General features: G+C 30.6%; 1 protein-coding gene across 1 annotated transcript; it reads left to right on the top strand.

Annotated features, from left to right (window-relative positions):
- The first annotated feature begins 20,577 nt into the window (after window positions 1–20,577).
- On the top strand, window positions 20,578–20,991 carry LOC134716465 (ankyrin repeat domain-containing protein 34A-like). Its single transcript, XM_063579465.1, has one exon. It carries the CDS (start codon window positions 20,578–20,580, stop codon window positions 20,989–20,991), a length of 414 nt encoding a protein of 137 aa, XP_063435535.1.
- The last annotated feature ends 947 nt before the right edge of the window (window positions 20,992–21,938 follow it).

Here is a 21,938-nt window from a genome sequence, read left to right as displayed (position 1 = left end):
ACTATTCTGAATAATCACCCATAATTATGCCCATGTTTACAGATCTATCTTAAAGGTAAGGTAATGGGTTCGTTGGTCCCTTTTTTTTTCAAAAAGAGCTCTTTCCAGGAGATTATCATATTAATATAGACAAAAGGAAGGATGTGGGGAAAGCAACAAATGCGGCAAAAAATGACATATAGAAAGCAAAATGGTTATGGAGTAAACATTCGTATGACAACAACTCAGACAATACATAAAAAATCAGAATAATGGAGAAAAAGTTGGTTTCCCTTAATACGTGTACCTGCAGTGTTGGTGTACGAGGTGCGTTTATGATTTTCATTATGTTACTTGATATGAAAAATTGACAAAAAATAATATTTTACTTGTAAAAGTAAATCCTGAGTCTGTAATAGCTGCTCTTCTTGTTCCATTTGAATAAATAGAAACAACGCTGTCGCCTTTCTTGTTCTCATAGAATCATATGATATGAGCTCCATGTTTTGTGAACGTCTTTCTTAACTGTCGAATTAGACTGACCAGTGCATATCGCGCATGGCACTTTAAATGTATTTTAGCGAAAAAAAAATAACTTACATTTAACTGGATTTATTGCCGTCGTAGTTCCATCTTGTCGCCTTCGTTCTTTTATTCGATGGCAACACGACGGGATTACGAGGTCTTCACGTGTTGACATCGTGAGACCTTCGGGTAGCTTCGTGATTCATTTGTGTAGACATCGTAATGTCAAAACTGCCCGATTGAAACGATGAAAACACGAATGCAATACGATGTTCAAAGATGCATTCCCGGTGACATTACGATGGTGAGGATGGTGATACGAACTCAATACGAACCCTCAATATCGGACGCACCTTCGGGGATTTTTTAACATGTTAAAAAATTTAGAACCCTTCCAGAAGTTGTACCCGAAGGCTAGAAAAGTGGCCGATGGTTCTACGATGGTTAAAGATGGCACTACGAATAGCCCGATCTGGATACGATCAGTCCCGATATGGAAAATTTCCATAATCGTGTTGCCATCGGCGTAAAAATCGGGACAGTGTGACGCGGGCATTAGGGTTATTATTTTCATGGCTCAATTGTTGACATTTAGGTAGAATATGTATGAAAATTAACTTTTGGTGAAATGATTTTCACAAAATGTTCATTTTTCATGAGTCTATACTTCTTTTCATGTCTGCGGCACTGCATGGTTAATTGAAATTTCCATATTTGGGTTAAAAATTTGTTTAAAAAGTACAAATTTTCTAAAACTATCCATCATGACATGGATTTTTGTAATTTGGTGTGACAAGTAATCAATATTCTTACCAAAACACTAACGTTAGTATTCATTTTGTTTTTTCTTGAATTTTATTTCAAATTTTATATGCATTGGTGGGTCAAGAACAGTCTAAAAACCATGATATAGTAGGCATGTTTAAAGACCAGTATAGTCAAACAAGAGAAAGGTATGGTCTTTCTTGTGTCCAGATAGTTGTATTGTAGCAAATTCTTCAATATGAAAAAGTTTTGGGTAGTTTTTCAATTTTGACTTAAACAAGAGGCCCACTTGGGTAGATTTCATTGAAAAAAGGGGGAGGGGTAAACTATTGAATGTGGTTCATTTAAACAGGAGGAAAAAATTAAAAATACTAGAAAAATTTCTATGTAGCATTTCTCAGCTGTTTAGCATGTAGGACTATGGAGGAGTCAATTACAAGACTGCAACCTCAATGAGCAAATCCAATACCGCATAGTCAGCTGTCAAATATTCCAAATGACACATGTAAAACAATTCTAAATAGAAAAGTAAGAGCCAAAAAATGAACGAAGAATAAAAAATTGGGATGGGAAACCAGACAAAGTAAAAAGAAACCTGATAACACTTCCTTATGAAAAAGGAGGCCTACAAATGGTCGATTTTAAAAGTTATTTTATATCGCTCAAAGCATCATGGGTATATAGACTAGTTAATGGTAAATTTGCCAATTGGAAGCTTATACCTTTTAAATATTTAAAAGTGTCTAATAAATATATTAATATGAATTTAAATGATATAAAACATTTAGAATATTTTAAATATGTTCCAGAATTTTATAGAGAAGTAATAAAGTCCTGGATTTTGACTGGGGGTGGGCAAACAAAACAAGCAGTGACATATGCTGATATAAGAAAACAAACAATTTTGGGGGAATACATTTATTGCATTTCATAAGAAACCAATTATATTTGAAAACTGGATCAAAAGTGATATAATATACTTGAACGACATTCTAGATGACACTATGTCACTATCAAAAAATTATATTTTGAACAAATTAAAGTGTAAAGTAAACTGGATTGCTGAATTTCATAAATTGAAACAATCCATTCCACAAAATTGGATTGACATAGTAAAACAAGAAAATTCTGTCCAAAGTAAAGTAAATATCCAGAGAAATAAGATCACATGGAAAGATCGTTATTTTGAGACTTCATGGTTTTCAAATAAAATTTGATATGACTCTCTAGTGAATAGCAAAAAAGAAACGTCAGTAGGAATAAACAGGTGGCTCAAAATTTTACCATTGCAAGAAGCTTCAAATATGAATTCATTATATAACTTAATTTTCAAATACTTAACTGAAAATAAATTAAAAATATACAGATGAAAACTACTACAGTTTATTGTACCAACCAAAAAGCATTTATTACAATGGAAAATAACTAATAACAGTTTGTGTAATTTTTGTAACATAGAAGAAGACTATGCTCATTATTTTTTCAATTGCTCTTATTTAACAAGATTTTGGCAACACATAAACGATCTCTTAAAAAAGAGTAATTAACTTTTTTCAATAAAATTACAACACATGATATTTGGATACAAAATTACAGACAGCAAGTATTACCCAATAATTTTTTTGATTACAATTATTAGTTTTTCAATATATAAGTCGTATTATGTATCTGAGCAGAAAACAAAAAACATAGACGTATTCAGAATTTTTATTAATGAATACACCAAGAGAGTAGATACCAATAGTAATGGACATAAGACAACAAGTCCAATGTTACTTTCAATTAAAAGAAACATAATCAATGAATATTTTTTTTTTAAATTGTTAAATAGAGTTTTGTGAAAAAACATGTATGTCAATTTATTTAATCAGCTGATTATTCCCTGGGTAGTCAGTGGAATGTAACAGGGTACGTCAAGAGAAGCTTGGAATCGTGATGATTTATGTAACAAGCAATATTTAATGAATAAAATTATTATGTAGTTAAAAAAACAAAAGAATAAAACATCTTACACAGAATCAAACGACAACAACAGAACTAGAAACTCTTGACTTAGGACAGACTCATAAATAGGATATATTAATTTTTACAGAGATTGTATGTCAATGGAAATCCATAAAATAAGTATGTACTAAATTAATTGCAATTTACTTACATATTAAAAATTAAGTCAATAAGATCCCCAAAAGTACAACCAGTCGGCTTTATCAATTGCATCAATTAAAACATAATCATGTTCATTGTTTTATTGACTTTAATACGTAACTAGCACATGAGATGTTTACAAACATTCATCGTATTTATAAAGTTAACATTACACTTACTGTATACTTTACATATTCACACTTTTAACTGTTTAACATGACATTACACGAAAAATTATAATAGACAGGGATTCCTGTTATAAATTCACGCGTTTAAATCGATCATAGATTTTTTTTTTGTCACACGAAACGTTTTGAATGTGATAAAAGTATCATCACATTTGATGTGTATGGTTTTAGGCATTCTATTATAAAATATGTTTCCAATTGCGGGCAATAATAGTTTATAAATCATAATTCTCACACGCAAACAAAGTAAAAAAACAGAAATAAAAAGCACAATTTCGTTGGTTATTTTCGAACTTTTAATGCGCAATAAATATATCTGTACATTACAGTTCCTAACCCCATAATATTAAACAAAGATACTTTTTAAACGCATTTCAAAAGTTAAATATTTGATGTAAAGTTTGATAGTTAAGAATGTTCGCTCCGCTAATTCAAAAATATCAAGCTTAAACAAATTGTTATATGACAGTTGTTATCCCTTCGTTTGATGTGTTTGACTTTTTATTTTGCCATTTGATTGGGGACTTCCTTTTTGAATTTTCCTCGGCGTTCAGTATTTTTGTGATTCTACTTTTTTTTCTAAATTGATATGACATAAACAAAGAAAAAAGATGTCTTTCTGACATTTTTTTGAATCAATTTTATTGTTAATGCATTAATAATGTGTCATAGATCAAGTTTTCTATATTTCTTTTATGATCAAGTTAAATGTAAGCAATTTTAATTGATACTTAAAGTGTGTCTTTTTATGTTGTAATGTTACACTGCTGTTTCAGGTTAGTTTAGTTTTAGTTTTTCCAAGAATTCAAAATTTGTAACAGAAAATTTATAAAAATGACCATATAAATAAAGGCAACAGTAGTATACCGCTGTTCAAAACTCATAAATCCATGGACAAAAAACAAAATCGGGGTAACAAACCAAAACCGAGCGAAACGCATTAAATATAAGAGGAGAACAACGACACAACACCGAAACGCAACACACACAGAAACAGACCAATCATCAAACAAAACACCACGAGAATAACAAATGTAACATGAAAACCAAATACATGAATTTGGGATAGACAAGTACATATAAATGATATTCATTTCAACACCTACATGTAAGTGCTGGCAACTAAGCTTGTGATACCATCGGGGACGAAACGTCGACCAGCAGTGACATCAACCCAGTGGTGTAAACAATGATCAAAGATAACAGGATTATAATTAAATACGCAAGACGCGAGTCGTTCAGTACTTGTAGTCTGTTGATGTGGTTCACACGTTCTTCTAGTTTCTTGTTTGTGAATTAGATGAGACCGTTGGTCTTTCTGATTGAATAGTTTTACATTTGTCACTTTTTGACCCGTTATGGCTTGCTGTTCGATGTGAGCCATGTCTACGAGTTGAAAACAGTATTTTGACCTATAATGGTTTACCTTTTACAAATTTTGACTTTGGTGAAGAGTTGTCGAAACGTATAAAAACAATGCGGGTTCGTGTCGACTTTTCTTATTAGAAATAACCGATTAAAAACTTGGTCGGAAATGATTTTTTCAAAAAGCAAGGTAATTTTCTTCACTTCTTTAGTTTTTGGTGTGGGATTCGTGTTGCTTAATCTTCAGTTTACTGCGTGGTATTGTCTGTTTGTATATTTTTTTTTAATTTTAGTCATGTGGTTGTCAGTTTATTTTCAACTTAAAAATTTGAATGTCCCTCTGGTATCTATCGCCTCTCTAACTATTTGGAAAGTTTCTTTTATTGTTTTAACCCACAATATTGCTCAATTCGTGTTACCTGGTTATTTCTAGAAAAAATCAACCCGTTGTGTGTTAATGAGAAAAATATGTTTTAAACTAACACAATGCATCATTAGCAAAAGTTTATGCAATAGCATAGAAAAGTTATTTTAAAAGGAAAATGCTATAAAAGGGTAAGTCATTTTGATAAGATCCGTCGACAACAGAAGTCAAGGGCCGTATGAAATTCTGGACTTTAGAAATTTGACCTTTCATCGGAATACTTGTTGTTATGCCGTAAATAAAAAATAGGTACATTTTCTAACTTGATAATTAGAGGCGTGATAAAACTATTGTTCTTGTCTATCATTCTTCCCATCAGAATTCGTTTTATTTTTAAGAACGTGTGATAATATAATCCTGAGATGTATTTAAATCCCAAAGCCAGGGTAGTTTATAACAGATATAAATCGTCAACTTTATAAACAACATGTCTGCCAAAAACTGCCTAAAATCTATGGTGAAAAGATGGAAGAACAAAGCTTTAACTACTAAATGTGTTTTGAACGATGATGTGCAGCTAGTGTTCAAAGCAATTTCTGAAGGAAAATTTAAACTGGCGAGAATACTTATTGAAAGAAACGTGAATGTAAACTGTACAGATAATGTTGGGCGAACTCCGTTGATAGCTATATGTAGACTTAAAAATATCAAAATAAACGAAAAAGACAGATTACGTTTTATAAAGTTTCTACTTAATGAAGAGGATATAATTTTGAATACTACTGATAAGTTTGGAAAAGAAGCTTTAGATTATGCCAGTGAAAATGAATTGCAACCAGTGATCAATGTTATTGTTGATACTATAGAGAACATTCTTGACAATGTTTTATTTGGATTTTGATAATTTCACAATAACAAACTTAACCAACCATATTTTATGTAAAGTATGTATAAAAATTACTTAAAATAAAATAAAAATATTATTATACTGATTCATTTATGCATTTTTATTGCCATATTAATTATCTAACAGTATCAAATCAGGACCATATAATTCTGTAGTTGTATTTACATTCGGCTATCATCATTTTCGTTCAGTATATTCTAATAAATCTGACTGTTTGATTTCTCTTTGAATTTTGTCACGTTTTGTCATGTAACGAATCATACGATTACGGTTGAGCTCTTTGTTGAAAATCCTATGGTGACCTTTTTGGTTACAATAGATATTGACTCCTGGTCAATGATATGATATGACTTTATTTGTACAAAGTGAAGATTTATCAAATTTATAAGGCAAACGTGAACGGTTAAAGCTTAGAATATTTTATGAATACTAACCAAGAATAAATAAATTTAAAGCACAAGAAACTAAGAGAAGCAAAATTTACTAATGGGACATTCAGATAAGAACAAAAACTGCTATGTCTTAAAGAAAAATCTACCAAAAACTAAAAAAAAGTACTGTGGATTCATTTATTTTCGTGAGCACCAATATTCGTGATGATAAAATACTTGCATGTTCGTGGACATTTGAGTTTGAAGTTTTGCGAAAGTCTTTATAAAAGCTTTTAGAAAATTTGCCATTAGTTGAACATTTAATTTCGCGATTCCCCTATAAAGCAAAGGGAACCTTTTGTGCCCTTCTTCTTGTCGACTTGTTTCTTTATTGTTATGAGGCTAACTTCATACAGGAACTTTTAAGGATTAAAGATAAGAAAAAGAGACGAAAGATACCAGACGGACAGTTAAAGTCATAAATCGAAAATAAACTGACAACGACATGACTAAAAATAAAAAAGACAAGTGGACAAACAATAGAACACATGACACAACATAGAAAACTGAAGAATAAACATGAAGTTATCCTTTTACTTTACTTTCCGCTCTAAAGATAATGTTCTCTCACTAAATAATTCAAAATGTGGTGACTTTGTTCAACGCATCTATCCTATCGAACTATCGATTAAGGATACGACAGATACAGTGAAGTCGGCCTCATATCTTCATCTACATTTAGAAATTGATAAATTGTAAGGGTTGGTTAAAAACAAAACTTGACGAAATTTAACGAGATGATTTCAGCATCTCATTTGTGAACTTTTCATTTCTAAGTAGCAACATTTTAGCAGCTTCTGCATACGGAATACATATCTCCAAATTGATACGATATTTCTATAGATTTCCCTGATAGAGGGTTGCTACTCAGAAGGAAGCTATTAAACCAAGAGTTCCAAATGGTAAACTTGAAATCATCTCTTCGCAATTTTTACGGACGCCATCATCAGTTGTATGACAGTTATAGAATAACCGTTTCACAAATGATATAGGATATGTTCCTAACGTCGTAACTACAATACCCATCCCTTTTCATGAATGAGACCTACCGAATTAGACTATTTACCGGGTTTGTAATAATAAGAGCACCTTAAATCAAACCAAGATTTCGGTGGTGTTCGTGTTGCTTAATCTTGTGTTTTTTTTATGTTGTGTCATGTATACTATTTCTTTTGAACTTTTTACCTTTTTCTTTATTAGCCATGACGTTGACAGTTTATTTTCGATCAATGAGTTAACGACTGTCTCTGGTATCTTTCGTCCCTCTTATAAAAAGACAAAATCCAAGAAAATTATAATCCCACGAATTATAATCAACTGTATAAAAAACAAAACATGAACAAACAAAGTCTGCATAAAAACAGCAAGACGCAGGGATTATATAAAACAGGCTAAACAGATCATGCTCCACATGTGACACCAGTCGTGTTGCTCATGTGAGAATATACCCTGTGAAAAATATTATTCGGTGTATAACATCCAAGAATTTAACAGGCAGTTATGGTTACAACAATTTGAACATTTCAGTCGTCACCTGAAAAAAAAAGATATTGAAAAACGAATACAAATCTTGTGATGGCATAATTGAAATCGAAAGGACTATTTAAACTTCACCACTTTGTTTCATATGTTTCATGTTCAATAAGATAACTTTTACAAAATTAAAATAATAATAATAAAAAGTATTTATACTTAAAATAATTATGGCAAAAAAAAACCAGTCACGATTACTGCATAGCAGACCTGCTATATACATTTCCGTTGACATATAAAAAAGAAGGTAGTGGTATGATTACATGTACCAATGTTACAACTCTTCACAGGAGACCAAATGAAACAGAAATTAACAACTTTAGGTCACCGTACGGCTTTTAACCATGAGCCAAGCTCATACTGCAAAGTCAGCAATAAAAAACCCAAAATGAAAAATTTAAATCCTTTCAAACAAGAATACTAACGGCATAATGTTATACAAAATAAGAAAGAAAAACAAATATTTAACACATCAACAACAAACGACAACAAGTAAATTACAGGCTCCTGACTATCACTCTGGTATCTTTCGTCTCTCTTTTATGTACATAATATTGCGGGTTAAGAAAGTTAGCGGGGTCTTAACCCTCCCCTAACCTAGCGGGTGTTGTAACAGTATAACAAAAGAGCAAATTATAAAAATATGTTGAAAAGGCTTAACTCATCAGATGGATACAAATAAAAATACTACATTGAGCGGACATGGTTCTGAAAGTCTAACACTGCCAATCAGTGATATAGATGCACATCATTAGGAAAGATCTGTGAAAGTCATACGAAAGGTGCTTAACTGACCGGATCAGCATATCAAAGAACTAAAAAATAAAAGAGAAAAGACAATACGTACCGATCTTAAAAAATGTATCAAGTATTTAAGAGTAAATAAATGTGTTTCCTCAAATAAATCATGTTTCTGTACTCTGAGATTTAGATTGTTCAAAACATTTTCTTTTGTTGCTTTGATAGTTTATAAGTTTACCGGCTCTATAAACCACATGACAATAAATGTATAGCCATGCAATAATTAAGTAAAGGATTTTTGATCATTTGTGATAAAATAAAGTTGAAGTTTTGGTCATTAAAGTTTTTGATGGAGTCGAAATCCAATGAAATTGAAACTTAGTGCATATGTTTTTTGAATACGATCGATATAATTCTAATGTCAAAAAGGTGTTTTGACCTCAATTTTACGGTTCACTAAACCTAAAAAGTGAAAGTGCGAGAAGGGCATCCGTGCACTATGAACCTATTCTTATAAGAGATACACTAAGAAGCGATACCTTATTCCGGCCTCGATAACACATTTACAGTGAAGCATATCAATAAAATGGTAAAAGTATATGAGTTGTTTTTGTTTCATCCGAAATTAATTTAAGATATTTGCATGTAAAAAAATAATGTTTATAATCTTTAATGACATTACATATATGGCATAGAGGAGTTTGAGTTTTTTTCTAAGAGAAAAAATAATTGTTTGGTTAGTTAAATGCTACGTAAAATCTTAACACATTTAATTTATCATACTAGCAATTGATATTGTTAAAAACAAAGTACAGCTGTTGTTCTCTATTCCTTGTCTAGTAATCGAATCAAAACAAAAATGTGATTGTCTTTGGAAGGACCTTTCTTTGATTGGTTCTTTTTTTACTTCTCTATATTATAATTTTAAATTCGGAGTCACAGACAACTTTTATTTGGAATGAGTCTTACTTTGATAGCTCTTATTATCACTGTTTTTGTTTTTGTTTTGTTTTCCTTAATTTTCGAAAACCGTGCATGGCAATCGGATTTTTTTTTTAATTTTATATTTATCTATGACATTTCTTTTTCAAACAAAATTCTATATTGAATCATCATAATGACATCAGACATTTTTTATTTTATTTGTAATTTCAAAAGCTTTTCTGTTAAGTAAATTTTGTGTTATGCCCTTAATAAGTTTTTGTTGTTATTTAATGATTTACTCATTTTGTTTTCTAGTTTTTTTAATGGAATTCTGGTATACAGTTGTCTCATTTGCAATCCCACCAGATCTTATTTAGTGTGCTTTTGTAATCTTTTTAAATTCTTGTCTATCATATTAGCTTATGTTCCTTGTCCATAGTGTCTACAGGTTGACACAGTTTTGTTTCATAGTAATTAAGATTATTACACAATATTGACCCGATGTACCCTAATATTTGACATTGTTACCTATTATGTTTCTTTGTTTTGCTCACTCGTTGTTATCAATTTTTATCAATATAGATTAAGTTTATGCGACTGTCATATATATATACATCTCGAATACATGTGAGAGGTTTAACTACCTATAAAACCACGAAACCAGGTTTAATCTACCAGTTACTACAAAAAGACATGTCTGTACAATTTTTTTAATTTTTATTTTGCCTTTTGTTCAAGGATTTTACGTCTTCAAATTTTCATTGGTTTCGGTATTTTTGGTATGCTATTTCCTCCCTCCTATTTAGATGACTAAAACTGAATCGTTTGTCACATTCAGTTTGATAGTTTTAAGACAATTAGAAACCCTGTAGTTGTGGCCACAGATTGAAGCTTTTTCAAAATTATATGTCCTAATCAATTTTCTTCTATGTGTGAGCCCGCCCATTTAAAGCTAAACGTGCCAAGTATTTAAATGTGTATTTGAGTATTTAAAAAACATACGCAAAAATTGTTTGGGTCCATCACTTTCATTGTTTGTTTGTAGAAGTTGGCGATGTTGGTTTTTTATGTGGTCTGTGTATTTTACTATATCTCTGTACATTTCGGTTATATCTTATCAGGTGTAATATTCATCAAAGATACCAAGCTGATAGTATAAAAAAGAAGATGTGGTCAGATTGCCAATGAGACAACTGTCCACAAGTGACCAAAATGACACTAACATTACCAACTATAGGTCACCGTACGGTCTTCAACAATGAGCAAAGCCCATACCGCAAAGTCTATGAAAGACCCCAATATGACAATGTAAAACAATTCAATCAAGAAAACTAACGGCCTTATTTGTATAAAAAATTATGAAAAGTTTACTCTCGAGACGAGCGTATCGTCTAAAAAAATGAAAGGCCAATTGCAGTACATGGTTTGATAACATAATGTATCCTGCAGTAAAAAAACCTTGATAATTAAAAAAAAACACTTTTGTTACAGTTAATAATTAGAAATTGCCAAAAATGAAGCTCAAAGTCAAAGTCTGAAAGTTGGTGTTAATTGATTTTACTAAATATTGTATATGCAGGTGCTTGTAGAAATGAGGAACTATGGGGACATTAAAAAAAATACCTTGTTTTGAAATTAAAAGTAGGTGTGATCAACATGATCTTTAAATGAGTACTTGAAATAAATGACTAAGAACTTTCAGGGGTGATCTAGAACATTTTATTAACGTGATAAAATGACTTGTCTAGACAATAACCATTTTATTTATATTTTTTCTCTCAATAGGACACTACACCCAATGGGTGACACTTGATAGCAAAGTGACCGTGTGTTACCAACATAACAGTCATTTCCTGAATTGAAAATTTTGTTTGAGCATTTATTGTTAAACACAAACCCGAATACCAAGCTGCTATTTAGTAACACGCAACAGTGGTTCTCCAACCCACATAGTGGAAAACAAATCAATTTGAAAATGGAAGAAAGTGTCGAAAATGCAAACAAATTATACAAAATTGAACTAAGATTGACTTAGCCTTTTGTTATGAAAAATTAAATGATTAGAAGGATTAAAAAAAATCGTGAAAATTTTACAGATATGATAGAATCCTATATATTTCATTCAGCTGACAGTCAATTATACGTTTTATAAATTTTTCTGTTTACGAAAGTTTGAATTTTTCGACAACTAAGGATTTTCTTATCCCAGGCATAGATTACCTTATCGTATTTGGTCACAACTTTTTGGGAATTTTGTGTCATCAATGCTCTTGATATCAAAAACCTTTGTCTTATACTTCAACAGTAAAACAGATATTTCTATCGTTAAAATTAAATACGTTGATACAGACAGGAGCAAATAGAATAATTTGAGATATGAACAATATGGTGACAAGGAAACCTTTGCGGTATAATACATAGAAGCATAACGGATGGGAGTATATTCTGCATAATGTGTTTAATACTTGAATACACATTGTTTGTTGGTATAGATGTGATTCAAATGTAATCCAATCTGCTAAATTCATATCTTTTTTTTTTTAACTTCTTGATTATTTTAACAAAGCATATTAAAAGACAAATATTGACGAACACTGATTCCAACATTTCTGTTTATATCGAAAATAGTTTCTTTGATATCTAATTTATTTATATATCTACAGATAAAGATGAAGGAGAAAAAGAAAACAAGACCATCGAATAATGTGGAAATAATTATGAAAAATAAAGAATATTGAGGTGTTTATCTTTATCTAAACTTGAGGAGAGATGTTTGTTTTTAATAATTGTTCCCCGTAGGTATATATGTCAGTTGGAAATGATCTCTAATGAAAACTTATAATTGATTTCCTATCGACTGCATTCGCTTGCATTTAAATTTTTTTAATCTGTTCTCTCAAAACACCAAATCATATATGACTAGTCTTGGAAAAAAAACAACGTTATATGTCAATAGTAGAGAAAGTGGCATTGTCAGCTAAATGAAATATGTAGGATTGTATCATGTCTGTAAAAATGTTTAAATCCTGTTGATGAATTAGCTTTTTCTTCCAATAAGGCAAAGACGATCTTAGTCCAATTTTGAATAACTTTTTACATTCTTTTTTTATTTTAACACTTTCTTCAATTTTCATATTAATTAATGTTCCTTCTGTGAGGATTTAAGAACCACTGTAGAGTATAATATGTATTACTAAATACGTAGCCTGGTATTTTGATTTGTGTTTAACTATAAATAACCGAGAATAGTTTTCGTTTGGGATATGATTGTTATGTTGGTCACTTCTGATTACTTTGATATCAATTTTAACCTATGAAGTGCACTGTTCTTTTGTCAAAAAATATGAATACAATTATCATCGTCTAGACAAATAATAATATCAAGTCATAGATAATTACCAAGACATACTAACTCATCAGCTACGCTCAAATCAAAATAGTAAGAAAGCCAAACAAGTACGAAGTTGAACTGCGTTTATGCCTAACAAATCAAAAATGTTGTGCCGAACATGGCTAAGGTAGGATATAGTTATCAAAGTTACCAGGATTATAACTTAGAACGCCAGATTCGCGTGTCGTCTACATAAGACTCATCAGTGACGCTCATATCAAAATTTTTATTAAGCCAAATAAGCCAAAGATGAAGAGCATTGAGGATCCAAAATTCCAAAAAGTTGTGCCAAATACGGCTACGGTAATATATACCCGTAATAAGAAAACCTTTAGTTTTTCGAAAAATTCAAAGCTTTGTAAACAGAAAATATACAAAAATGATAACATTATTGATATTCGTGCCAACACCGAAAATTATGCCTCGGATAAAAAATTCTTTCTATCGAATAAATCACACTTTTGAAAACAGTAATTGAAATGTTCCAGATCACCTCTAAAAACTCTTGCTCATTTCAAGTATCAATTTAAAGATCTTGTTTATCACACCTAATTTTAATTTCAAAACAAACAGATATTTTTTCAAACGTCCCTAGTGTTCCCTATTTATACAAACACCTGCAGATACAAAATTTAGTGATATCAATTAACACCAACATCAATACATTGACTTTGAGTTTCATATCTGGTAATTTCTTATTATTAAAAAGTAAAATCACAAAAATACTGAACTTAGAGGAAAATCAATTCGGAAAGTCCATCATCACATGGCAAAATCAAATAATAAAACGCACCAAAAACGATTGGACAAGAACTGTCATTTTCCTTAACTGTAACAAAATTTTCAAATTTTCAAAATTATACAGATTCTGCTAATACAGGAATACATTATCTTACAGTGACTTGACAGTTAGTGTTGCTAACCAGCAATTGCAACTCATTCAAAATGTTGACCAACTTGCAATTTGTTTTATTAAACCAAATTGTTCAACTGGTCAGAATATCTTACAAATTGTTCAGCCAAAATGTGAAAGTGCAAGGTGATAAAATATAACATACTTACAATCCTATAAGACTTTAACTCCACTTTGATGATGTTGTGACCAAATTAGTCTATCAGTTTGTATAGGTATATTATAGTCATTTCCATGCTGAAGGAACTTTTATTTTTTTGAATTGCTATAAAAATGTCCAAACTAAGCTTTCGTAAAGTTTTTCTTTCTAAAAGTATTCTATATTTATTAGAATCAGATATATTTTCAAATAAAATATCATATATACGGTAAAAAATGTGTGAAATAACATTATGCTATTGATAAGTTTCCATGGGGAGATAACCTAAAATATTTTTTTTTTTAATAAAGACTTTTTGAAAGAAAAATGATCATCTCTCCATGGACACTTCCTACAAACATATTGCAATTTTAAACATATTTTACTAAATATGAAATGTTTTAATTCACATAATGTCTGATTCTTATAAATAAAGAATACCTTCAGAAACAAAAACCTATATAAAAGCTTAGTTTGGACATTTTAATAGCAATGCAAAATAACAACAGTTCCTTCAGCATGGAAATGACTATAATATACCTATACAAACTGATAGACTGATTTTGTCATTACATCATAAAAGTGGAGTTAAAGTCTTATAGGATTGTAAGGATTGTTCATTTTATGACCTTGCACTTTCACTACCTGACTGTGGTTTTCTACAGCAGTTAGTTAAAATTTCTGACCAGTTTAACAGTTTGATTTTATAAAACAAATTGTCATGTGGTCAGAATTTTGAATAAGTTGCAATTGGTGGATAGCAACACTAACAGTCAAGTCACTGTAGCTGTATTTTACAAAACCTTATAGAACATTTGATCCTTAACGATTTTCAAACTACGTACTTAAAATGGCCGTGTTTTTAAAATGTTATCGGTATTAGGGCAAATCTACATACAGACATCTTATACGTTCACATCTAATATTTTATAAAATTGAGTATGGAAATGGGGAATGTATCAAAGAGACAACAACCCGACCATAGAAAAAACAACAGCAGAAGGACACCAACAGGTCTTCAATGTAACGAGAAATTTCTGCACCCGGAGGCGTCCTTCAGCTGGCACCTGAACAAATATATACTAGTTCAGTGATAATGAACGCCATACTAATTTCCAAATTGTACACAAGAAACTCAAATTAAAATAATACAAGACTTACGAAGACCAGAGACCCCTGACTTGGGACAGGCGCGAAAATGCGGCGGGGTTAAACATGAGATCTCAACCCTCCCCCTATACCTCTAGCTGATGTATAAAAATAAACGCATAATAATACGTACATTTAAAATTTAATTCAAGAGAAGTCCGAGTCTGTTGTCAGAGATGTATGCATAAACAACAACAGACTACTAGCAGTTAACTGACATGCCAGCTGCAGACTTCAATTAAACTGATTGAAAGATTTTGATTTCATCATATGAATATCAGGCACAATCCTTCCCGTTAGGGGTTCAGTATCATACCATCATAACATATACTAGAAGAACATAACCCGTATCATGCCAACAACTGGTTTTGAATAAATGTGTTTAGTTCCGATGCAAAGACCCTATAAGTGGATCAATATTAACGCCAAAATATGAAATCTTATATGACCTGACAACAGTATCGTAACTATATCCCTTCTTAATATGTCTATTTAAAGGTTTTGTTAGTTTCTGCAGTGAATACTGACATTTTTGTGCTTTATAAAGAATATTTTCAAAAAAAAAATGGACGTGAAATGCCTAAACGTATAAGAAATCTGCATGTTGAGCTATATTTACGAATGATGTCCTTATACCGATGATAAAATTTAGTTAATGTTTTGACTAGTTTGTGATATCGAAAACCCTGGTGTAATAACTTTTCAGTAATACATACATTTCTCTCGTTAAAATCTAAAACATTGTTACATACACGAGCGAATCGTACAAGTTGATATATTTTAACACCGTAAGATGGTGACAAGGGAACGACGCCATCTAAAAATGAATATAATTAACGATAGAAAATGAAAAATCATCTCTTTTATCATAAATTTTAGTATTAAGCTTTCCTTTAGTGATTTATATATCAAGATCGAGGAAAGGCCAGTGGTCATTGTTAGTATTAGCTTTATTTAAATTAAGTTCAACAGGATAAATGTCTTTAGTATACATACTGAAGTCGTCTTTATTGAGAGCCAAAATGTCATCCAAATATCTAAAAGTATTATTAAATTTGTTTATCAGATGATGGTTCGATAGGTCTTTGCTGATTTTTGTATTAAATTGTAACTCATAGCAATAAAAAAAAAACAGGTCCGCAATAAGTGGTGCACAGTTAATCGTCATTGGAATTCCGATAACCTGACGATATATGGAATCTCCAAATCGAACAAAAATGCTATCTAGTAAAAATTCAAGGGCATATTTTGTATCAAAGCATGACCAATTGACATAGTTTTTTTTATTTATTGCTACTAAAAATGACTTAAAAGGGTTTGAACATATATATTCACTTTCTTATTTTTTGAATGCCCATTTAATAAGGTGGGTGATTTTTTTCTTTATACAGGGTATAAAAATCAAAACTTTGAACAGATTCAAAATCACCAATATAAGCATGCAGTTTATCAAGTACTTCCAACGAGTTCTTGACACTCCAAAAGTAATTAATTCCACTATTTTCGAAAGCCATATTTGAACAATTTATTATCAGGTTTTTTATTGTACCAAGTTTACTAGTAAGAAGAATAGACAAATTAGTTGTGGAACAATAGCTTGAAGACGAAATAAATCTATATTTGTACGGTGTTTTGTGGAACTTCGGAAGCCAATACATAATTGAGACTTTCATTGTATTTTGTTCTGCTTGTAAAGCGGAAGCTAAAAGTATATGTTTGTTATATTCTATACAAAGTACAAAAACGTCATCAGGTCCGAGACCACCATTGTCGTCCCTTGATTTTCGTTGTTCACAAATATAGTTCCTAGTGTTGACAGTGGGTTACTTGCCATTAATTTTTATACCCCTTCCAAATTTATTTCTCCATGCTTAATGTCTCAAATTGCAAGTATAGGGGGTGAACTAACACTGTAAAAAAAATTGGGTCCAGAGTTTTAAAGGAAAGTAGTGATTTGGTCCAGCTGAAAAAGGTTTAAAATTAGCACTTCGGAAGCTGTCAAAAGATTTCAAGACGCCCTAAACATACAATTGTCCATATTTTGAGTTAGAGCCGATGAAGTTTTCTATAATTTTGATATAATTTGTCCCAAAAGTTTTACAACGCACTGTAAAAGTTTCTTTGAGAAAGTGCAGGTGGGATTTTTTTATTTACATTTAAGTTCTAAAAGAAATGCACTACGAAATAATTGTGTTCTCGGACCATCACTAACTTTTAAAGATGACGAAATCTTTAAATACTTATGTTAAAGAGATATAGTTACGATACTGCTGTCAGATAATTAAAGATGGCATTTAATGGAAATGAAATTGATTCACCCATAGGGTCTTTTCATCGGAAATAAACATCTTTATTCTAAAAACAGTTTTTGGCATAATTTGTCGGATGGTTTTTTTCGAATTTTGTGAACAAGGTGTGATTGTGTCATTTTGCTGTTTTCTGCCCCTTGGTCTGGTTGTTGTCTTTTTTTTTCGCAATTTACCCATTTTCATTCTTACTTTAATTTTGTTTTTATTTTAATCCATGTGAATCATAACTAACCGTTAAGCAATTCTCCTAAGTGAACAAGTACAAAGTTTATGATTATTAAAAACAATTGTTGTCAATGAGATCACGTAAATATATCGTCAATTAGCATTTCACTAAAACTGTTTCAATTAATCAAACATGATAATTTTCATTGTCATACTGACATTAATACTGAATTAGCACAAACGATGTTACAAACATTACAATCGTATATACAAGGTTTTCAAAGCAGTTTCTGTTACCTTAACGTAGTTAAACTTAAAGTCATAAGAAACCTCAAATTAAAAAAAATATGCATATGTTTTTTATAACTAAATGGATAGTTTTCATTATACAACTTATACTTTTTTCTGAGGAAAATTCTTTTATTTGTCCACATTTAGAAGAAGTTTACTTATTTTTAATTGCTTGCTTCCAGCAAGCAATTCGCCGACATATTTTCCGTATGCATAGTGACCCGAGCGTAACCCTCCTCATTAAAATCCGGTGACCACAATACGCATGGATCTGTCATTGAAATAAACAAATATCTGATTATACTTGTTAAACACGTGCTCAATACCCATGCTTTTTGTGATTTGTTTACTATAAGGTGACAATCGGTAAAACTCGGCTTCAAAACACGGCATTTAATGAGCAGTCATATTTCTTAAATCATAACAAACAGAGAGAAAAAAAATTGACGATTATATGATGTATTTGCGAAAATAATGATAAAATCGTGCACAGAGGACTAAGTTTATGATGTATACATGTATTGGTTCAAGAATTGGACAAACATTATTTATCACCACTCACTCGTTTCATATGACTTTAACACTTAACATGTCATGCAAAGGTATAACATACCATGATACCTGTTATAATTTCATGCGTGTAAATCGATCATACATTATATTTTACACGATGATTAACTGAATATAGATATGATGCAGTCTTAATTGTATCAGTTGCAATGATTATTTCAAGTTTAATGGCATAACTATTACAATATTACAAAATATAAACCTATTATCGGCCATAATATCAAAATCGAATAAGTTTCCCGTTGCTTTGAAAAAATAACCAAAATAAAACATAAAACTTAACGAATTTATCTAAATGACTACTCAATCGGCTGGATTCCATTAAAGTCTTGATTGTAAAGATTTTGTTTTATCCTGCAATGTGTATTGTCATAATTGGATGTCCTAAAAAAATTAGGAGACATGGAATGATTGCAAATGAAACAAATGTCAAAAAAAATTAAAAAGTGTGGACGAATTGGTTCCCGCTTAGAATTAGTCTATCAGGATTGTATTCTATTTTCAGGCAAATCAAGGCAAACAATAAAAAGGAAGATCTACATTTCCGTTTGAAATAAAATTTCTACAGGTATATCCAAACTTGCAAACCAAATCATTGTATCTATGGAGAAATGAAGTTAATGTTTTAACTTATGTATGGGAAAGAAATTTCGAACTAAGTAAATTATCAGTAAAACATATGTTACGCTAATTACAATCTAAAACGTCACTACCGGCGTGGACATGGCGAAAAATTTGGAATACATATATACACAGTAAGATATTGTCAAAGAAACATCTGAGAGAACAATTGTGCCTTTCGTGGTTATTTTTTTTTGTAGCATTTTCCGTGTAAAAAGGAAATATCAAAATCAAGGGGAAAGGACACTTATTGCTGTTGATATATTGCAGAAAATATATGTGAATAGTTTTATGCCTATATATGTATATGCAGTAGAAAATTAACTTTCATCCAGTTACATTGATCTAATACGCTAACTTTATGAAACTTGTGATGATCTTGTGGTAATAAATAGATTTTTACCTGATTAATAATATGAAACTTCAGAATAATTTAATTTGTGTGAACTCGTTTTGATATCCATACGTTAATCCACGTATCTGATTAAGAAAGCGTAAAAAGAATAGCTTATCATATAATGAGAACACAATATTCATTCGTTCCATCATATGCTATAGTCTAATATTTGATTTTGTCCGGTTTATATAATACCCATTTTTTTAAATTGACCTTAGAGGTAATTTTAAACATAAATACTCTGTTAATTCTCATCAACAATAACACAAAAGATGATTTAATATTTTCTAAATATTGTTATCTCCAATCGTGAACTGGACTTAAACTGAAAATCATATGTATGCGATGAATTGATAAAAGCAGTGACGTTGCAAAAAAAGTATTAAAAGAGGGACGGTCAGCTCATTAATCGAAAATAAACTGACAACGCCATAGCTAAAAATGAAAAAGACAAACAGAAAACAATAGTACACAAGACACAACATAGAACACTTAACATAAGGGATCATTTTTTCAATTGTACTGGACAAATAGAAAACAAAATTGAACTTTCAAACATACTTTTATCTCTATGACGCAAACAAAAATTAATACTTTTCTAACTTGATAATTAGAGGCGTAATATACTTTTTTTAATGTCTATCATTCTTCCAATGGGAATCCGTTTTATTTGGAACCACGTGACATAGAATAATTTTAAGATGTATTTAAATCCAAAAGCAAAGTAGCATCAGAAATAAACAAATCTTTAACACAATAAAAACTATGTCTGCAAAGAACTGCCTAAAATCTATGGTAAAAAGATGGAAGAAGAAAGCTTTAGCTACTAAATGTGGTTTGAATGATGATGAACAGTTAGTTTTTAAAGCAATTTCTGAAGGAAAATTTAGACTTGCCAGAATTCTTATTGAAAGAAACGTTAATGTTAACTGTACAGATAATGATGATAGAACTCCGTTGATTACTGTATGTAGACTTAAAAATATCCAAATAAAAGAAAAAGACAGATTACGATTTGTAAAATTCCTACTTAATCAAGAAGGAACAGTGCTGAATTCTACTGATGTGTTTGGAAAACAAGCTTTAGATTATGCCAGTGAAAATAAATTACAACCTGTTGTGACAGTTATTGCTGATACTATAGAAAACATTTTTGATAATGTGCTGTTCGGATTTTGACAGTGTAAAAAATCTTAAACAATCATGAATTTCGTAATTATAAATATATATGTACATTAGTTGAATAAAATTAAATAATATCAGATTACTTTTGTTATGCATCCATATTGTTTAATTGTTTTTGAACAGGGCGGTTTTGTTTATCTCAACTCAACAGTTAGATGTGTACTGATAGCTAGATTATAATCTGAGAAAATATTTACAAAGTTTGAATTAAATTGAGCTTTGAATAACTTTAAGTGACTGTGAGTTCTTATACCCTTGTGGTTTGTGTATTTGTTTTCTTTTTGTGAGTTTTAATGTTTAAATCGAGGCTGATATGTTATTCCCTATCAAACTGATTCTCAATAATTTATCTCATCATGTGTCCTGATGCAACTGTTCTGTTAAAGGATGAGGTGTTTTCAATCACTGGTGAATGTTTCCCTTGCATCTGAAAATTTGTATCTCCTTAACTCATTTTTTTGTGATTTTTTACTTTACCAATTAGGTAAAGATGGGTTACGCATGAATTATGCGTTTTCTGTTAATGAACAGAAAAGAATGTCAACATTAAAAGAAAAACAAGGTTAAAACATTTCATTGACTGATTCATTCAACAAAAAATCCATTCTTATAAGGTAAAATTGATGAATAAATACATGTTTAACTTATGATATCAAATCAAACAGACTTAGAAAAACACCATTGCGCAAATGCCGTTTTTTACATCCTGTTAAATGACAGTCGTCAGTCTTCAAATGTCACCTAAGCATCTATTGCCAAAGAGATAGCGTCTAGACTTAAATACACACGAAAAGCGTGTACATATCTATATATAGATGTATAATTATCAATCCCTTGTGTATTAGCGTGTTTTTTTAAGATTTTTTTTTATAGTTTTGATATACGTTTAAATATGTTATGAATAAGTATGAAATTTAAGTCAAATTGATGAACATGATTTG

This window comes from Mytilus trossulus, chromosome 4 (genome assembly GCF_036588685.1).
Source record: "Mytilus trossulus isolate FHL-02 chromosome 4, PNRI_Mtr1.1.1.hap1, whole genome shotgun sequence".
NCBI classification, from domain to species: Eukaryota; Metazoa; Mollusca; class Bivalvia; order Mytilida; family Mytilidae; genus Mytilus; species Mytilus trossulus.
The sequence above is the reverse complement of the archived record's forward strand: the minus strand, read 5'-3'. Positions and strand labels throughout refer to the sequence as shown.

Bases quoted from the DNA above. Each gene is read 5' to 3' on its own strand.
- LOC134716465 (XM_063579465.1), top strand. From the start codon at position 20,578: ATGTCTGCAAAGAACTGCCTAAAATCTATGGTAAAAAGATGGAAGAAG.